The following is a 21,297-nucleotide window of genomic DNA, read 5'->3' on the forward strand; positions in this document are numbered from 1 at the left end:
TAGCTATTATGAATAGAGCAACTATAAACATGGATGGTCATGAGTCGCTATAGCAGGAAATAGTCTTTTGGGTTTATGCCCAGGAGTGGTATCATTGGGTCATAAAGTAGATCTATTTCTAGTCTTCCAAGGAACTGCTACACTGATTCCCACAGCAGCTAATTAAAATTTTCACTCCCACCAACTAAACTGTTTAGTTCTTTAGCCTAGATTAAAAACTGGTTTGTTTTATTAGTGTTTAGTTTTTTTTTTGAGTTCCCTGTATATTAGACACTAATATTCTGCCAGATATATTATCTGGAAAAGAATCTTCCCCATTCTGTTGACTTGCCAGTCAATTGTTTCCTTTGCAGCACAGAGGCCTTTGAATTCCATGGATTCGTGATTGTTGATTGTTGGTCTTATTTCCTGCACTTCTAAAATCCTGCTCAGGAAGTCCTTATGTGAGCCACATCCTGAAGTGGACCCACTACTCTTTCTTCTGTTTCAGGTCTAATATTGAGATTTTTTTGACCCATTTGGAATTGGTTTGTGTGAAGGGTGAAAAAAAAAAGATCAAGTTTCATTTTTCTACACACAGATATCCAGTTTTCCTAACACCGTTGTTTAAAGATGATGTCTTTTCTCAACACTGTGTTTTAGCATCTTTGTCAAAAGTTAGGTGGCTGTAGGTGCATGAACTTATAGCTAGGTCTTGGTTTTTTTTCCCCATTCATTAGTAATTTTCATGTGTTAGCAGCATGCTGTTTTGATTATTAGGTATCTGTGGCGTAACTGAAAATCAGGTTTGGTGGTAAGTCTGGCATTATTTTTATTCTTCAGGACTATTTTGACTTACTTTTTGGGGTCTTCTGTGATTCTGTATCAATTTTAAGGTTCTTCTCTGAGTTTCTATGGATATTGTATTGGAATTCTGATTGGTATGGCATCAAATCTGGGGATTACCTCTGGCTGGAAAGCTGTCTCCATTATCACCCCACTAGTCCATGAGCATGGGTGGTATTTCTGCCTTTTGGTATCTTCACTCCCTTTTTTTTAGTGTCTAAAAGTTTTCATGGTAAAAGCCTGAATTTCACTTCTTTGGTTGGACTAAAAATGTGATTTTAAGGCTATTGTTAATGTGATTGTTTTTTTACTTTTTCCTCTGTATTGTTGGTATATAGGAAGGCTACTGATTTTTGTTAGCTTTGTGTCCTGCTACTTCCATGAATATGTTCATCAGCTTCAGGTGTTTTTGTTGGTGGCATTTTCAGGGTTTTTCAGTGTATAGAATCTTACCATCTGCAAATAAGGGTACTCCAAGACTTCAAGGTCTATAGTTGAACAAGAGCGCAGAGAATGGGCATCCTTGTCTTGCTTTTTTTTTCTTCGAGTCAGGGTTTCTCTGTTAGCTTTGTGCCTATCCTGGAACTCGCTCATGTAGACCACGCTGGCCTCGAACTCACAGAGATCTGCCTGCCTCTGCCTCCCGAGTGCATGCACTACCAGTGCCTGGCTTCTTGCCTTGTTCTTAATTGAAATGGAAGTAGTTCAAGTTTTTCTCCATTTAGTAAAATTTTGAGTGTGTGCTTGTTGTATATTGCTATTGCCTTTATTGTGTTGAGGTGTTTCCTGTGTCTCTAGATTCTCCAGGATTTTTGTCATGAGGGAATATTGAATTCTGTCAAGGCCTTTTCTGCATCTAATGAGATGATCATTTGGTTTCTGTATCTGAGTATATTTATGTGATGGATTACATTTATTGATTCATGTATGTTGAACCACCTCTGCATCTCTAGGATGAGGTTGACTTGGCCATTTTGGATGATCTTTTTAAATTAGTTTGCAAGTCTTTTGTTGAGAAAATTTGTACCTATGTTCATCTATGACAATGGTTCTTAACCTTCCTAATGCTGTGACCTTTAATACAGTTTCTCATGTTGTGGTGACCCCCAACATAAGTTTATTTTCATTGCTACTTCATGATTGTAATTTTGCTACTGTTATGAATCATAATGTAAAATTCTGATATGCAGGATGGTCTTAGGCAGCCCCCACGAAAGGGCCATTTGTCCCCAAAAATGTCGTGACTCACAGGTTGAGAACTAAAAGATTGTCCTAAAATTAATTCTTTTCTTTTTTCCTTTTTAAAAGGGTCTTTGCCTGGATTGTGTATCAAGGTAACATGGCTTTGTAAAAAGAATTCCAAAAAGATTCTTCCTTTCTATTTTACAGATTAATTTCAGGAGTATTGTTTTCAGGACTGATAAAATTAAGTACTACCAAGGACACAAGTAAACTCCACCCAGTGCTAAAGGCGGTTCACTTTGGAAAGTAAGTTCAATATACATACAACTAATGATATAGGAATTTTACTCCTACAGAAATTGTGCCATACTTACAAGAGACATGTTCGGTCATGCTCATGATACCACTGCTTGAAATAGCAAAAGAAAACAGTAAAAACTATAAACAACCAAAAGCTACCAATAGTATAACAAAAAAAAAAACTTGGAAGCACCACAAATATTATCAATAATATCAATATCATAATATATTCATGAAATGCTACTCAATAATAAAAATGAGTATTTGGATATTAACATGGGTGAACTTTAAGAACACAATAACGTATAAAAGTTAGAAAACATACAATGAAATAATAACATGAATTCAAAAATTAAACAGTAGAGATATACAGAGTTGGGGAACTATGAAAGAACAGTGGACAAATTATGACCAAATAAGACTGACTATGACACAGAGTGAGGGTGTGCACAGTCCTGAGAGAGGCACAGAAGAGGCAGGCCACTGGGGCTTGCCTGCCAGCACTGTGCACTGGGGTTTGCTTTATTATTCTTTGATGTCACAACTGCATACTGTGTACTTTATTGAACTTAAGATATTTTAAATGAGGACGAGATTAATTTACCACATTTTCATTTAATTTTGGTAACAAAATACTTTATTGGTACCACTTAATGTAAAAATAGAGTGATGCCTCTGTTGTCTAGCTTCCATCTCCAAATAAAAGCTAGCTTTAAAAAATAGGAGTTAAATAAAAATCATTTATTTCAAAACCAAGACAAAATTCACCTCTGCAAATTAATTAACTTTCCTAATTTTAAACACCATACCCAGGGTCTTCACAATAAACGTGTACAGAGGAGACGCTGGCTTTTCCTACTCTGCAGAAAGCACTTTGTACATTTTAACCCACCTACACACCACCCAGCTAGAACCCTCAGTATTAGTTATTATGAAATTGGATTCACTTTAGCACCTAGAAATTTGGCATCTGTAACATCTGAAAGTGTATGACTTACTGAAAAAAAAATGACTTTTTCTGAGTTTTCATGGGTTATATACAAATAGTAGGTGCCCTTTAAAAGTCAAGGGCTGAAAAAATTATGCATGCCTTTTACTTCGTCTAGTAAATGGCTCAATGATAAAATATCCATATGATAAATATTATAGTACAGTCCTATCAGAATATAATGTCTTATTCTTTTGGTCTCATTAATATAATTTACACTTCAATTAAAATAACAGTCAATCTGTACATAATTTTTTAAAGTACTCCATAATTCATATTTCTATCAGATTATTTTCCTTCCCTTTTTTTAAATCAGAGTGATCTTATTATACAATGCATTAAATTGCTTTTTTTCCCCTATGAATTGCCTTCAACTGGAGTATAATACAAATGCAAACACAGCTGTGGCAAATATTAACATACTAGAAAATAAATATATCTGTACCTATGCTAAATAAGACAGTGCAAAACAAAAGCCATACAAAACCATACTATAATGTTTGTATCTTCTACGCCTCTTCAGGAAGGCTATGATGCCTCTGGCTTATATTAAGATGATGTTCCCAAACCTAGCTACTTTCCTGCATTCCAATGTAACAAAATGATTTGTTTAAATGCTTCTTCATTTACTTGTTTGTTCAAAACAATCTAGCAGTTTTGATTATGCATTTTGAAGATGATGATAATATAATGATATATCTTATTTATAATCAATCCGTAGATTCTAAACTATATATACTGTATCCATTGGCTTAAAGGCAGAGATTTAGAGGTAAAGCAACAGGAAGTTAGGAGGCCCTGATTTCTGCCTTCCTGACGGACTGGAGATTTCAGCTGTGTCATTTAATTATTCCCTGTAAAAAGCGTTCTACATGTCATCAACAGAAGCTCGCATTAAAAACTAGAGTTTAATGATCGACTTAGTGGTTAGCAGGTGATATCTGCCTGCAGAGTATGACGAACCAATGCTCTGTTTCCTTGTAGATGTGCCGACTAACACAACATCAGCCCAGCACCCCTGGGCCAATCAGAACACAGGTACCAACCAGGCAGACTCTATTTCAAACTATTTTGGGAACAAATACCAAATTTCATTTTGTCAACTGTTTCTGCTACAGTACTCTCACAAAACTGGCTTTGCATCAAAACACCTGTGTTTTTTTCTCACATCAAGCTGAACTACAAATAAAATTCAGTAAGAACATGAAAAATAAACAGCTTTTCTCTGAACGAGGCACAGAATCTCGGTTTGGATTAAGGCTGAATAACAGTGCTGGTTTGTGGTTCTGACTTCAGTGTGTTGATGGCTGTCACCCAGCAGCGTCACTGTTTGTTCTGTACGCCTGTTTGCGAAGATGCATCTCTATTTCCTCCCTAAAGACCATCATTCCCAGGTGGGAGTGAGAAGCCTCGTTCATGGCTTTGGACTGGATGCACATCCGGTACTGCTCGGGTGTCAGCTCATCTGCACAGTGTTTCTCATGCCAGAGGTGGAAAAGACCAGGAACTGGAGTCCGAATCACAATGAGATCACCATGTAAGTATTTCCGGTAGAGATGGACATCTTCTCCACCCCAGCCTTTTACTTCCAAGTCGAATCCACCTGCAGGAAGGAACAAAGCTGACACTTCAAGTGTCTGGCAGATAGAACACAAACAAGCATCTTAACATTAAGATGAGAGCATCCCTATCAGAGCAAATATTAAATAATACCTCCACCACTAATATACTTTTTTCTATCCTTCAAGAAACAGGATTTTCTGGGTTACAGAAAACTTTCCATAGGAGAAAACACAAGAAATAGACAAGCTTGTGAACAGAAATGTAAGATGGGTGCACAGATGGTGCTATACAGGATTGTTCTTTGGGTCACACTGCCACCATCTTCATGAGTTCAGCTGAGTCTGTTTGCAAAAGATCACCACAGCTTAACTTGCTGACTACTGACCTTCCATAAGAGGAGCAGGGAGGCTTGTGGGACCCTCACTGCAGCGTCCCAACCAGCCATATACAATTCTGCCCCAACTGAGAGTGACTTCTGTGAGGACTTAGAAGGACATAGTGTAGGAAGGACTTGGTCATTGGGGACCTATGCTGGATGCAGACTTTCCAGTGTGGCTCCTTTTAAGTCACCTGTGCTCCAGCCTGTAACCCCACTGGTCTGTAAGGAAGCCTAAAGAATTCAATGGAGTGAAGTGGTGGACTGTATCTCGGTTTATCCTTGGGGTCTTTGGAGAAAGAGTAAATATTACATCTTCTTTAGGAAGCAATTTTAGCAACAGATGGTTTGAAGTCATAAGAATGAACTGGGATTGCTGAAGGAGTTCAGAAGAAAAATAAGGCCCAGGTTTAAATGCTAAGAAATACCAAGTTTTAGAGGTTAAACATAGGCAGAAAGAGGTAAATCAGTAAGAGGCTGAGACGTAAATTCGGGCAAGGGAGAAAACTCTGGAAAATGTGACAAGACAGTAGCCAACTGAAAAACATATTCAAGGAAGAAGTTGCCAGGTGTGTGTTAATCAATTAAAAGACTTTAATAAGAAGGTGAACCCAAAGGAAAACATAGTTATCCTCCTGGATATTGGAAGTAGACAAGATTGCTGGGAAAAATTGGGAACTTGGGGGTGGGGTGGTGATGTGGGAGTGTCATATATCAATCTGTTGATTTCATTGGTTAATTAATAAAGAAATTGCTTGGCCTAATAGGTTAGAACATAGGTGGGTGGAGTAAACAGAACAGAATGCTGGGAAGGGAAGTTAGGCAGAAGCCATGCCGCTCCTCTCCAAGGCAGACACGATGAAGCTCCAGCCCAAGATGGACGTACACTAGAATCTTCCTGGTAAGCCACCACCTCATGGTGCTGCACAGATTATTAGATATGGGTTAATCAAGATGTGAGAGTTAGCCAGAAAGAGGCTAGGACTAATGGGCTAAGCAGTGTTTAAAAGAATACAATTTGTGTGTTGTTATTTTGGGTATAAGCTAGCCAGGTGGCTGGGAGCTGATGGCAGGAACGCTGCCTGCAGCTCCTTTCAACAAAATGGCTCCCAACGTGGGGCTCAAACCCACAACCCTGGGATTAAGAGTCCCATGCTCTACTGACTGAGCTAGCCGGGCGGGAGCCGGGCAGGATGAAAAGCAGGCCTGGCGACACTCCTTCAACAGGGTGGGATGGGGGTAAGGGGAGATGGGGAGAGAAAAGTGAGAAGGGGAGGATGGGGAGAGCTTGGGGGAATGGGATGGTTGGGATAAAGGAAGGGTGGATATGGGAGCAGGGAAGTATATATCTTAATTAAGGGAGCCATTTTAGGGTTGGCAAGAGATTTGACTCTAGAGGGGTTCCCAGGGGTCCAGGGAGATGTCCCCAGCTAGTTCCTTGGGTAGCTGAGGAGAGGGAGCCTGAAATGGCCCAATCCTATAGCCATACTGATGAATATCTTGCATATCACCATAGAACCTTCATCTGGCGATAGATGGAGATAGAGACAGAGGCCCACACTGGAGCACTGGGCTGAGCTCCCAAGGTCCAAATGAGGAGCAGAAGGAGGAAGAACATGAGCAAGGAAGTCAGGACCACGAGGGGTGCACCCACCCACTGAGATGGTGGGGCTGATCTAAAGGGAGCTCACCAAGGCCAGCTGGACTGGGACTGAAAAAGCATGGGATAAAACCGGACTCTCTGAACATGGTGGACAATGAGGGCTGCTGAGAAGCCAAGGACAATGGCACTGGGTTTTGAGCCTACTGCATGTACTGGCTTTGTGGGAGCCTAGCCTGTTTGGATGCTCACCTTTCTAGACCTGGATGGAGGGGGGAGGACCTTGGACTTCCCACAGGACAGGGAACCCTGACTGCTCTTTGGACTGGAGAGGGAAGGGGAGGGATGTGGAGGGGAGGGAGGGGAGTGGGAGGCGGGGAGGAGGCAGAAATTTTAATAAAAAAAAATAAAATACTTTAAAAAAGAAAAAAGAAGAAATCAAAGAACACTGGGCATGGCAGTACACACTTTTAATACCAACACTCACAAGGTAGAGGCAGGGGGATCTTAAGTTTGAGGCCAGTCTGAGCTACAAGAGCCTGTCTCAAAAAATAAAGGCTGTGAATGGGGTGCAGCCAGGTCCAGTCTCCATACTGAATAAAGTAGAGAGAAAAGAGAGCACCAGTGGACCTGGCAGCACACATGTTATAAGCTTATTAGCAAAATTGTGAAAAAGTAGAAAAAGCAAAGGCCAACTGTAGTGGATGACAATGAATGGAGATCCTTTTAAAATTGGATTCAAGCTAAACAACTGACGTTTCATGCTAAATGTGGGCTGTACCATTCCATGGGCTAAGGTCCTGAACTGAATAAAAAAAAAAAAAATCTAAGCACAAGATTACTCTCTGATTCCTGACTGGGAATAAAATGTGATCAACTGCTCACAGTACTGCAGCCATGTCTGCTGTGATGTACCCTTAAACTGGGAGCCAAAATAATCTTTCCTTAAATTGCTTCATGTCAGGGATTAGTCACAGCAAGGAGAAAAATATTACATCAGGTAATTATGTTTAACCTTTTCAGGAATTCCCATCTGAATTAATACAGTTTAGAAAATTCCTCACAGACGTGCCTGGGCATGTTTTGCTTCCTTGGTGGTTCTAAATCCCTTCAAGTTGATATTCAAGATGAACCATCATATTATATAACCCAGCAATTCTACTATACAAAGGAGAATGAAAACCATATCTACACAAATATTCAAATATTTGTATACAAATAGCAAAAATATTCATAATAGCCTAAATAAGAACAGAAACCAAATATCTATCTATAGACAGAAAAAAATGTAGTATAACCATACAGTGGAACATTAAAATGCTCAGAAGAAGCAAATCAATGGAAGAAGATTAATGAGTTTGGAGGTGTGGGGATTGATGGGAAATGGGAAATAATTACTAATGGGCATAATGTTTCTTTTAAGGATGGTAATAGTCTAAATTGATTGGTGATAACTATACAACTTAGGTTATATGGGGGTGGTCTTGAATACCCACCTCTGCACCCTCTCAGGGCTCAGAACAGTACATCTAAGGCAAGCCAAGATCTGAGGGTAAATGAATTAACTCACATCCGTTACTTCTACACATTCTTCTTGTTTTGTTTTGTTTTGAAGGCAGGGTTTCTCTGCATAACGGTCCTAGCTGTCCTAGAATGAGCTTTTGTAGACCAGGCTGCTCTCAAACTCACAGAAATCCACCTGCCTCTGCCTCCTAAGCGCTGGGATTAAAGGTGTGCACCACCACTGCCTGGAACTTCTACAGATTCTTTATTCCTTGGGTGAGGAAGCAGTGAGAGAAAGGGGCAATCTCCACCACGTTTTTAGTTTTTAGAGTCAGGGTTAAAAATGTTTCATAGGCAATACAACAATATCAACACGCATTTCAGAGTCACAAAAAGGCAGGTAGAACCTGACAAAGCAGCACTCCAGGAGGGGTCAGCATCCAAGAAAAAATACCTGACATTCCAAACCATTAGATAAAGTCACTAAGGGGCCCTGAAACACACCCAGACCTGCTTGTCTGGTAAGGGCTGTCTTCCTATCTTCTTGAAATTCCTGTGTGGTCTGTTAGCAAAGGTAACTGTGGGGGATAGACTCTAAGTAAATTTGACTCTTGGAACAAAGAGTGAATGTTATCTCTCTAAGGCCTCATGGAAGGTCATTCTGATGCCCATGCAAGAGGAAGTTACACCGCTGAGGTATTTTGGGAATGAATTCCATTTTGAAGGGAGAACTGTCATTATTTCACATGATTTTTAAGAACCGACAGTGACTTTTCCAAAAGACAAGTGTTCCCGCAGCTCTGCTGAACGTGTTCTCCATGTGGAGTGTCCATACTCCCGTGAATTATTCTAATAGATCTGTCAGCTGTACATTTACTGTATAATACTTGTGGGCACACCACAATCTGTAAATCAATATAGTACTCAAAACATTCACAATATTGTTAGTGTACTAAAAAATATTTTTGAAAGATAGTGAAAAAGTCAGGGAAATGGCATTTGTCTTATCATTACTTCTTGTTTTTCCATTATTAAATTATTATGAAGAGACAGAGTGGAAGGACTTAAAAAACAAATGGCTGATTATAAAAGTGAATTCACTATGGATTAAGAGTATCACAAGAATCATCCTATGGCTTCCAGAACATAGTGGAGATGGAGATGCTAACTAACCTGGGGTCACAGGATCCACTCCTCTGGTGTGGGAGGTCCTTCTGTCTATGTCTTTTATTGGTTAATGAATAAAGAACAGCTTTGAGCCCATGGCAAGGGCAAAACAGAACTAGGTGGGAAAAGTTAGGCTGTATGCTGGGAGAAGGAAGGCAGAGTCAGGGAGATGCCATGGAGCTGCTGCCAGAGTCAGACATGCCAGGCCTCTATCGCTTCTTGGGGCTAGGGCTAGACAACTTTCCCAGCTCCCACTTCAGAGATGCCCCCTTCCCTTTGTCTTAATACTGGGGTCAGAGAATGAAAGAGGGCTTCACTGTGAAATGAAGAAGAGGAAGCCTTTGACTAGACACAAGGGTACAGTTAGAGAGCCCTGGAAGAGCACTCCAAACAACTGTAACACAGTAACATGCAATCAAGTGTTCTCTCAGAACAGTGTGGTTATGGTAGAAGGAAAAAGATGCGTTCCCCGAGGGATAGCAGGTCCCAGGCTGGTGGGAGACAGAGACCTATTAGGCACGCCATGCAGAGAAAGTGGGTATTTATTTAGTGGGTTATGGAGGGGAAAGGGAAAAGGGAGAAGAATAGAGAGAGGCAGAGGAGAGAGAGAGAGGGAGAGAGAGAGAGGAGAGGAGGGGGAAGGAGAGAAGAGGGGAGAAGGGAAAGAGGCAGAAGCTGGAAAGGAAGGAGTTCAGACTAGAAGCAGAAGGAAGATCTGCTTGCCTCAGTGGATAGGGGAGGGAGTGGGTGGGGCTTGCCTCTTAAAGGGACAGAACAGACTATTACAGGTGTGTTTTTGTTTTAAAAAAAACTGGTAAATTTAGTTTTTACCTTTATAACCCCACTTTTAGTAATCCAAGACATTAATTATAAACTTCACTTTACCTTTCATATATAACCCTTACAATTTAACCAAAAGTACTCAAATCTGATACCTTTTGGAAAAATGCTGTAGGCCTAGAATAAAGACATCAAGTTCTATATCCTTAGATATAATATATACCTACCAACGTTCAGGAAATCTGATTGATACTGACAAGTCATCCCAAAGCCAAAATCTCTCCAAAAACCAGAATCCTTTTTATGAACCTTATGACAGAGAAGAAAAAAATTCAATTTAATTTTTAATAACTAGAAGTTTTAATCAATAATTAAACAAGTCATTTTACAAAAATACTTTGCCTGTCATTTGTGACTAACCAAGGATCATATGCACTTAATTCTGTTGAGACCTTACAAAACAGATACTCCAATCTGTGTGAGCACAGGATCCTACTACTTGTGATTTAACTGAACTTGAACCCTGTGCAGAGTTCAGGCTGAGGTCACTAATAACAAAACAGCAGGGCTCTGACTTCAAAGGACTCATGATAGGACGGCAAGAGTTAAATGTGCATATACACAAGCTACCATGATCATCTCTACACACAATACTCTATTTGGGTGTTTACCAGCACCCATTTCTCCATCTTCTTTGGTAGAATTTTGTTCTGGTGATTATTTGATTCTTTACAGCCTGTAAGTTTTTTTAATTAATTAATTATTTTTAAAAACAATCTCTTCTCATTTTATGTATCAATCCCAGTTCCCACTTCTCTCCTCCTGCTCCTTCCACCTTCCCCCCACTTCCTCTCCTCCTCCTGCTCCTTATACCTCCCCTTGTCCCATCCATTCCTAGGAGAAGGTAAGGTTTCCCATGGGGAGTCAACAAAGGCCCTCCCCATTGTATCTACAGCCTATAAGTTTTAGGAAACGCTTGTCTATCACAGGAGGGCATAAACACTTTGTACCTGTGAGACAATTTTGCCCCACTTGGTGTTAAGTTGACTGCTAACAGGTATGAAGACGGAATTCAAACCAACCAGCTAAAAAGGGTAGGCTGTTGGGTACATTAGATCCTCTTACTCTTAGGAGAGTTTATAGAAAAGATAACTTGCTCTTTTTATGTGGCATAAGCAAGGGGTCAATAAACTACAGCCCTGGGCTAACTCTTGCCTGCCACCTGCTTTACAAATAGTTTTATCATGACAAAGATACATGGGGTTTTTCACAATACAGGAAGAGAGAGCTGCATAGTTACAACCTATTTTGACATCTCTACCCCACCCTAACTCTGATTCTATACATACTATGATGGTGAAGTGAATATGTTCTTAAAATTTAGTTTCTAGAAAAACTCTTTAAATGTTACCAGTCTAGAGAAAATGATTAATTAGTTCTGTTTCATCTTGAAAGTTATTTAAGCTGGGCGGTGGTGGCACACGCCTTTAATCCCAGCACTCGGGAGGCAGAGGCAGGCGGATCTCTTTGAGTTTGAGGCCAGCCTGGTCTAAAAGAGCTAGTTCCAGGATAGGAACCAAAAGCTACGAAGAAACCCTGTCTCGAAAAATCAAAAAAAAAAGTTATTTAAACTTTTAATCCTAGGTGTTAATACTTACTGCATTGATATATTGCTACATGAACCAGGCAGGCTAACCATAACCTAAATATCTAGCCCCCACAGTCTCAGCCCCAGGAATGCCAGGTCCACAAAGGTGGCAACATGGGCCCCTCCTTGACTGTATATAGTAACACACATCTACCATTGCTACAGTTAAGACCTGACCTTTCCTACTTTCATTCCTTTCTTTTCCTCAGTTTCTACGTTTGGGCCAACAACAAGCTATCAGTTCCATGTCCAAATAATACCTAGACATCTATGCCATTAATGCCTTTTGCACAGCTATAACTATACCCCTGCTGCAAAAACCCTACTTGCTGCTTCTTGCCAGAGTTACAATCTTTCTTCTCTCTAAATGCTAGCACACACCATACAATGCAAACTCCTTCTAGGGATTCCACTAATTCTATGTGACCTAGCCCAGCACTGTGCCTCCATGCTGCTAGCTGTGCTCCTTAGCTGCTTCCTTCCAGCCATTACATGGCCGCCAACAGCTTCATCCCTGAAATCACTTCATCAGTCTTTACAACTTAGTTTGTTTTAATCATGCTTATTATCTGACTTTATTTTTGTCTTTCCAGAATAAAGATCTTGTGAGCAAGGGAGGGTTATGAGTGCTGTGGTTCTCAGAAAAATACAGTGCTTGGCACAGAAGAGTCCCATACTATTTTAGAAGAGCTCATATAACAGAGGCAGTCTGTGCAGTGCCTCAGAGTAACCATGGAGCACACCGTCTGGGCCCCAGTCTGCTTCGTTCCCCAGATACAACAGTAGCACAGCTGTGCTCTCACCTGTCCAAGGGCGCCATGAAAGCCTCCACCACAAAGGTTGTCAGGAGGATTAAAGGGTTGACACATAGGCCAAATGGAGCAGTACCATGCACACAGGAAAGGGCATGTAAACACTAGCTGCTATTACTATCCAGGCACAGTGGTACACACTTGTGATGCCCAGTACTTGGAAGACTGAGGCTTAAGTCGGAGGCCAGCTTGGGTTAGACAGTAAATTTAAGGCCAACCTTAGGCTATATAGTAAGATCCTGTCGGAAGGAAGGAAGGAAGGAAGGAAGGAAGGAAGGAAGGAAGGAAGGAAGGAAGGAAGGAAGGAAGGAAGGAAGGACAATAAAACAACAATAACAAAAAGTCATCTGGACATATACCCATGTCACATGTCTTGTTTTTTGTTTGTCTGTTTGTTTGTTTTCAAGACAGGGTTTCTCTGTGTAACTAACTGCCCTGACTGTCCTAGAACTTGTTTTGTAGATTAGGCGGGTCTAGAACTCACAGAGATCCACCTGCCTCTGCCTCCCGAGTGCTGAGATCAAAGGCGTGCGCCACCACTGCCCAACTACACATTTCAGTTTCTAATGTTCCGTTTCCTCTATACTTACACTTTGGTATTTATTTACATTTCATGTCCTCCTCTTGGTATATAATAATCACTACAGTAACTACTATTAAATTTCTTATTAGAGTTTTGCTTGTGTTTAATGTTGTCAGTTTACTGCTTGCTATTCTAGGCTCTGATTATCTGCTCAGCGGAGATCCCAAGAGTAGATATTACTGATATCAGAGATGAATCTGTTCAACCCTGAACCCAGAGAGCTGGCCTACATTCCCAAGCCTCGAATGCACGGCTGTGATTTTTAAAAGAAGTAATTTCTAGTAAAAGTTGACTAATTATAGTTGTGAATTACTGTCAACTTTTAATTTTTCTATTATATGTGGTTATTGTTTATTTTTAGTATCACTTTAAATATTAAATAGATGAAGTTTCTGTCTCAAATAAAGAGACTGAGTTTAGAGTTTTTAATGGCATTGAATTTTAAGAAGTTATGGTCAGGTATTTTGCAGGATGCCCCTCAGGGCGAGTTTGTCTGAAACTTTTTTAGTGATTCTCTTGAGACTGTAAGTAAGGTGCCCTATCTTTTGTATCACACACACCTGGGATACACAAGATTGTTGGTGATGCTATCCTTCATCATTTCTCCTTCTATTATCTGGGTTGTCAGGCTCACACAAGTGCTTTGACCTGAGTAAGCTCACCCACCCTCCAGCAGCAATCTTATGTCGTCTTAGGCAAACTTCTTAAAACGTATGTCTGCTAACTTGATCTCATTTTGCAATACCCATATATCCATTTTAATTATGAATTTATACATTTTTATTCACAATATATTCATTACATATAATAACATGCTTCATTATGACATTTTCTCACAAATAATTTGTTTGGATCATATTCACCCCCATTACGCTCTTCCCCCACCACATCTCCCCATCCTCTTGTTTTGTTTTTTTCTTATTATCCAGTAAGTTTCACTAGGGTTGTTTAGGACTGTAGATGCAAGGTGATTTACAGGAGCACAGGTGCCCTGTCAGTGGCTGTACTACTGAAGATGTCTGTCCTTCCCTATACATTCACTGTTAAAAGTCTGGGTGGGAGGTTAGGTGGATGTGAGTGATCATTTGCCGCTTTGCTCCTACTTGTATATGCATTCCTAACCAATACTGGCCTACACATAACCTAAGGGACAGGAACTGTGTGTGTGGGCTCACACTTGCTCTGCACTAGCACTGCACATGGTGAATGAGGCACGGGAATACTATGCCTTAGCTTTACAACGCCTCTATAAACCATATCTTTTTCAAACACTAAGTGTATTTAACATGAAGAAAAAGCTTATGTATGTATAGCTTAGGCAATCACTACAGGACTTGATGCACGCATGGCATTTGCCTTTCATGGCTTTCTGCATCATCTCCAACAGTCTACTACTCCCTCAAAGTCGTTCAGCAAAGCAGTTTTAATTTCTAGTTAGTGGAGTTTAAAAATTAATTTTAGTTTTAGTATTACTAAAATAAGTTGGCAGAAATGTGATTATCCAATCAGTACCTTCTGGAACATGAGGGCTTTTCTTGCGGCTAAATGTTTTCTCCTGTCACTATCACTTAGTTCTAAAGTAACAGAAATGAAGCCTTTTGATGGGGGTGGGAGTGCAAATGGATGCTATGCATACAAATGCTATGGAACTGTGCGTGAAACAGCTAAGTTTTTAACTGAAACTTTCTTCTACTTGTAACAAACACAAAGGAAACTAGAAGAAATGATTGAGGCCTTCATAACCAAAGACATAAAGTCTCACCAGCTGCTGCTCCACTGGGGGTGGCAGATCCTGGTTGGCATAAACGATGGCAGGATTGTAAAGACTGAACACGACAGGATAAAACACCTTTTTACCTATAAATAAAAATACATGCTTATTTCACATAGAGAGGTTACAAATGAAGGACTTGTATTACTATATTTTTATCTTTTACTTAGGATAGTTTTATCAATACTGAAGATACAGAATATCATTGTCTATTTTATAACACATAATAGGTCAAACTATGAAACTGTAGCTGCAAAATAACAGGAAAAAAACACATTAACGGGTGTAGCATGCTTATTTCTTTCAACTATGTGGAGGAACACAAAGGTGTTCCCTCAGGGGACCCGTTTCATTGCTCTTTATCTTTTTCTATTCGCAGTAACAGATATAAATTAGCCTCTCAGAAGCACCAAGAAATTCAGACATTTCTGTTCTTCACTCTTCAAACAAAGTCAATAAAAACAGTAAATACTTAGAATATTGTGTGAAGCATAGATATATAAAGAATAATAAAACAGAACTGCAGACAAATTTAAACCAAGATCTTGGAAAGTTGAGAAAACCTTTTCACTCAAACTGATGGTACTCAAGAACCTTACCATCTAACTAGGCCATTTGTACCTGTGTAAGGTGTGTGCATGAGTATATTTTGTGTCGTTTGTGTTTGTGTGTGTGTGTGTACTCGTGTGTGTGGAGAGGGGCACATTATCTTCCTGAAACTAAGAACTTGTAACTCTCCCCTCTACACCACCTTTGGTGTGACTCTTCCTGACTCAAGTCGCTTACTTTTCATCAATTTCCAGACCCCCTTCTTTTGTGCTTCCTTCCTCTGCATGCCTCCATACCCACTTTAGGGTTCTAGGCATACTAGGCAGGCAGGCATCCCACCACTAAGATCACCCCAATCAACCCTCTGCATTTCTTTACTTTCCTTCAAAAGAACCACTGGAATCTGACTTCAAGAAAACAAAGGATTTGAACATCAGAGGCTCAACATTTCAATTCACTATTTATTGTTTCAATTAAATCATGCCTAATGTAACTTGTAAAAACATCCAAGGTTTAATAAGAACTTGTTTTCCCTCAAATCAATGTGTCTCAATACTGGCAGGCAATGATACTCCATTAAGCTCAATGCTCAGCTCGTTTAACAGTGTTTTACGCACCTGGCTCAGCATTTAACCGGCAGCTGTTAAGGAACTCGGCTGAGAAATATATATCAACATCGCAGAAAAACATCAAGACTTCTCCCTTGTCCCAAGCTCGGGCACCCACATTTAGTCCTCGTCCACGATTAAATTCTTCATTCAGAGAGATCAAGGTGTAATTGTGAAAATTAGACTCACTATGAGAAAAGCACATACGAGAGTTGGTAAGTTCCATTTAAAGTGTTACAATGTCCTTCCTTCAACAGAACTTTCAAAATATATTTTATATTTCAAATGACTTTCTGTGTTGGTTATATATCCACACAGGGTAAGAAACTCTTTAGCTCCATGTGTTTGCTCATTATCGGGAAGAGATATGGACCAAATGCCACATTTGAAGTCACATGCTAATGGTATGGCATTTTAAAAGGCACACTGCCTTCTGAGATCTTAAAAATGTACCATGAAAGAAACAAAGAGACAAGGAAAAAGAGCCATCGTTTCTGGTAACTAATAATTCATTCTGTATAAATGATGCACCCAGATCGCTCCTCTAGCTTCTTTCAGGTCCTCAGACAAACACTCCTTCCTCCCTGATAGCACATAGGAAGCAGACTCTTTAATCTCTATCCTCCTCTTCTGCTGTTTCCCTCAGTAACATGGGGCGTCTCTGTCTGGCTACCTCCCCACACCATCAAAACAGATTATGTTTTCATTACTATGACACAATGCCCCTTACAGAGTACTAGTTCAATAAGTATTTGCTGAAAGAAGGAACAGTGTAGGCTTGTGCCTACAGTAACTGAATGTCAGATGGGGAACTTGAATTAACCTTGGTAGGATCCCAAAGTAAATAGCAAGTAAAAAGGTTATTTCAAACGATCCTCAGAAGCAAAGAAAGTAGCTGGGTCAGATTACACATACGGAAACGATGAGGAGAGAGTCACACCAACAACTGTAAAAGAGGAAGAATGGGAGGAAAGCTAGACTGAGGAGACCTAGAGGAAAGCAAGACCATCCATTTCAGGTCACACAACTTTGTTAGTACCTTACAGGGAAGGAGGAGTCAGCAGGGTTTTCTGCTAGGACAGTGGTTCTTATAGCGAAGTCCTCCAACCTGAAGCCTCCTGGTAAGGCATCAATCAGATGGTAAGCTCAGAGTTGCTGACTCGGACGGAAGCAAGGGGTGGAGTTAGCATCTATGCTTTAAAGAGTCCACTAGGTGCCGCTGGCACTGCTGCTAGAGATCCACGGAACAGGGCCATATGTGAGGACGGCTGCTCTCATTAACAGTGCAGCAAACTCACCATGCACGGAGTGACCCCAAGAGCTCTGGGGAACCAGACCCTTCTCTCCATCTTATGGTATACAACTCTCTCCCTTCTTTTTGAGAAACTGCCCACTGCCAGCCTGGATGTCCTCATCACAGACTATCCCTCACTCTGCCTACCCCAATACCAGCAATTTCCTAGGGGTAAGGACTAGGCTCATGTGTGGCCATCTGTGAGGCCTCCACTCCTCTCAGCCATAATGACCGAGTAGTCCAAGGGTGAGAAAAACGTTCTTCCCTGGGATTTCCTTTACTGAAACTCTCTGATGATAAAGCTGAGAAGATGTAAGCCCAGAGCCACCAACAGCTATACCCCCACCATGTGGAAGAAGCCAACCTGCAGCAGGGGAATAAAGTCAACATGCAGAAAACAGACAAGACCACAAAAAAGTCTTCACGGTATTTAAGTGTCTGATACCAGTCCTTCAGGTCCCAAGGTGATTTTGATTAATTTCTTCTCCGAATTTATTTGCAATAATCCTGTCATTTCTGGGAGATACCCAGGATTCTTTGGTGTTACTTATAATATCCTTAAGCGGGCTCAGGTTTCTAGCGTTTTCTACAGAGAAATCTTGACAACAAAGGGAGGCGATTCAGTGATGTCACCAGTCATCCAGGGTGAATGACTGGTGCTGCTAGGTGCTGAAAAGCAGTAAAGAGGGAAGTGGGGCACGCAGGAAGTGAGAACTGGGGTTAGGTAGTGGCAGGAGCAAGGAAGGGACACAAAAAAGACCACAAACAGAAAGTGACTCACCAGAGACAACTAGAAATAAAGAGTAAAAGACTCCGGCTCTCAGGCATTAGGCCCAGGGCCTATGAAAATGGTCTGACTGATTCAGGCTGAAAGAGGGCCACCATGATGTGGGGAGGGAAAGATGAGTCATATTTGTTCTCCAAGGCTGTGAGAGTCCTTGCAGCACAGGGACAGGGCTTTCCCCTCTCAGTTACGCTTGAGTCAGAATCCCAACCACATACCTGGACATAGTAGGTGGGACCCCAAAGAAGCTGGCTCAATAATTCAAGAAAAATGGCTGCTCACAACTAGCAAAAAGGTAAAAATGCCATGAAAGATATGCAGTTTACAGTGTAGTAAAAACAGACAACCAACCTAATAGTAGACAGCATATTTATATTAAAAATAAAAAGCATTACTCACATGACATTTTTAAAGAAGGAAGGATTAGCTACCACATGTAAAAGAACCATCAAAGGGGGTATCAGGGAGAAAGGCCACAATTTGTATAGAAAAATTTCATTTTAAAGAGTGAAAAATTATTAAGGAATTACCAATTCATTCATTCAAATCTGAGCATCTACTGTATGCTAGGTACTACACGAGCGACTGAGTTACAGAACGACTTTTCCAGGAGGTTTGGCTATGAACAACAGAGACAAAGCAGTACTGTGTGCTGCAGAGTCAGGTGGGGTCTAAAGATGCAGGGGACCTAAGTGCCACTGAGAGGGAGAAGCACGGGTATGGGAGGGAAGACAGGTGAGGTAAGTTCAGACATATTAAAGTAGAGATTAGATTTGAAAAAGGGGACGAGATACAGCAAGACATCCTGATCCACCCCAGGCTGCCTGCTAAGCAATTAAGAAAAGACAGCAATTAAGAAAAGACGGGCTTTAGAGTCACACGTGAAACGAAGAGCTTACTATCATTACCAACCACCCATGGACACATGCTCAGACAACTTTACGTGTGTGTGTTGTATAAGTGTATATGTATGATATATATGCATGTACATATGTGTGCACACTTGTATATGTGTGCAAGTTCATGTCAGAGAACATTTTTTTGTTTGTTTTTTGAGATAGGATTTCCCTGTGTAGCAGTCCTAGCTGTCCTGGAACTAGCTCTTATAGAGTAGACCAGGCTGGCCTTGAATTCACAGGGATTCATCTGCTTCTGCCTCCCGAGTGCTGGGATTAAAGGCGTGCTCCACCATGGCCCAGCTAGAGAACAATCTTGGGTATTACTTTGCCCTCCATGTTGAGACTGGGTCTCTGTGTTGTCACTACACACGTCAGCTGGTCTGTGAACTTCTTTTTTCTGGCTATCCTCCTGCCTCTGCCTCCTGTCTTGCATAGGAACCATGGGGTTACAGCTGTGTGCTGTCAAGCATAGCTTCCGTGGCTGTAAGGACTCAGGTCCTCAGGCTGGTGCAGCAGCACTCTCTGACTGAGCGTCTGCTCACACAGCTATCTAAATAACTAACACTCAGACCCTGAAATTCGCATCTGTACACATGCTAACTTTTGGCATGCCCGTGGCTCACCAACCTTGTGATAGATTCTAGGATAGACTTGACTTTAGACAGTCCTTCTTTCCCAAAATATACAACTGTGAGATGAATCCTCTTGTCTTGATGAATGCAAACATCTCTAAGAGAATTGAAAGATAAAGTTTGTTCAAAAAAACATAGCAGGTACAGCTTATTAAAAAAGAATCACATGACATTTTGGCAAGAAAATGAATAAGACACCATCAATACAGAATGAAATCACATGCAGCATTAAGTAAACATGAAAGTGATGATCCTGCCCAATTGTTAGCAAAGGCACACGGTCTGTGTGTCAGTGAGGAAACCCTTCTGGGGGCCATGACAGCCATGAAATACTGCCATATTTAAAAACATTTCTGGAACATATGCAGTGGGATTTCTTTCAGTAGCAAATTAAAAACTATTTAAGGAAGTATGTCTAATCAGTTCAGAACCACATAAATAAATGTCTCAGATCAAGAAACTGCTCTCAAATGGAACAATTCAGAAGATTAGTCAGCTGCGGGCACAGTGCTGATTGCACCTGCCATCAAGAATGGCTGCCATAATGTAGGTCACCCAGTAAAGAGGACAATGTAGCCTCTTAAAGCAATGCCAAGAAAGCCAATTTTTAAAAAGTTGTAGAAAATCATATCTTACAGGAGCTATTTCAAACAGGTAAAACTCAGAAGTATGGCTCCTGGATAGTATACCACAGAACAGAGTTAACTAACTTTTACATATGTAAATAAAGATTAGGCTCACAAAGAACTAAAACTGTAAGTTAAAACATGGCAACTGTTAAGCTGAACAAAAAAGCGGCATTTTCCTTTAATGGTCCTTCTACCACACTTTTAGCATTTTAAAATAGCACAATAAGCACTCTGCTTCCTAAGATGGAATGTTCTCCTACTTTTAGTTGAATGTTTGCATTTTTAAGTTTATTTCAATCTTACAATTCAAATAGCTCTCAAGAGATTTTGCTGGGAGAGGGAAACATTCTGGGTTTTCATTGTAGTGGTTTGCTGGTTTACCCATTTCTCAAAAGCCATGAAAATATGACGTAAGCTTAAAATATCCTTTACATCATCTTTAGACTTATATGGATTTTTATTATACATAAGTTTGGCTTCAATATAGTTAGATTTTAAAAGGTCAACTTATTGGAGCTGGTGAGATGGCTCAGTAGTTAAGATCCCTAGCTGCTCTAGCATAGGATCCGAATTTGGTTCCCAGCACCCACATGGAGGTTCACAACCATCTAGAACTCCAGTTCCAGGGGACCTGATGCCTTTTTCTGGTCTCCATAGGCACTGCACACATGTGGTACATATATATACATGAAGGTAAAAACTCATACACGCAAAATAATCTTTTAAAAAAGTTCAGCTTATCTTAAATTCAAACACACAGTCATCAAATGGAGTTTCCAAGTAGCTGCCACCTTCAAACTGTCA

At 40.5% G+C, this 21,297-nt stretch overlaps 1 protein-coding gene across 5 annotated transcripts in view; it reads right to left on the minus strand.

Moving 5' to 3' along the window:
• Positions 1-2,538: 2,538 nt before the first annotated feature.
• The window catches only part of Csgalnact2 (chondroitin sulfate N-acetylgalactosaminyltransferase 2), a 33,550-nt gene continuing 14,791 nt past the window's right edge, over positions 2,539-21,297 (minus strand). For 4 of the 5 annotated variants that reach the window (XM_026788240.1, XM_026788238.1, XM_026788237.1 and 1 more), the window contains 5 exons: positions 19,860-19,961; positions 16,265-16,443; positions 15,090-15,184; positions 10,512-10,593; positions 4,606-4,898 (listed from right to left, as the gene is read on the minus strand). In XM_026788240.1, coding sequence (XP_026644041.1) covers positions 4,606-4,898; positions 10,512-10,593; positions 15,090-15,184; positions 16,265-16,443; positions 19,860-19,961 — 751 coding nt within the window. Of the gene's footprint in view, positions 4,899-10,511; positions 10,594-15,089; positions 15,185-16,264; positions 16,444-19,859; positions 19,962-21,297 lie in introns of all 5 variants that reach the window. The other variant, XM_005365084.3, reaches the window with a different exon arrangement.

This window comes from Microtus ochrogaster, unplaced genomic scaffold (genome assembly GCF_000317375.1).
Source record: "Microtus ochrogaster isolate Prairie Vole_2 unplaced genomic scaffold, MicOch1.0 UNK1, whole genome shotgun sequence".
Lineage (NCBI taxonomy): Eukaryota > Metazoa > Chordata > Mammalia > Rodentia > Cricetidae > Microtus > Microtus ochrogaster.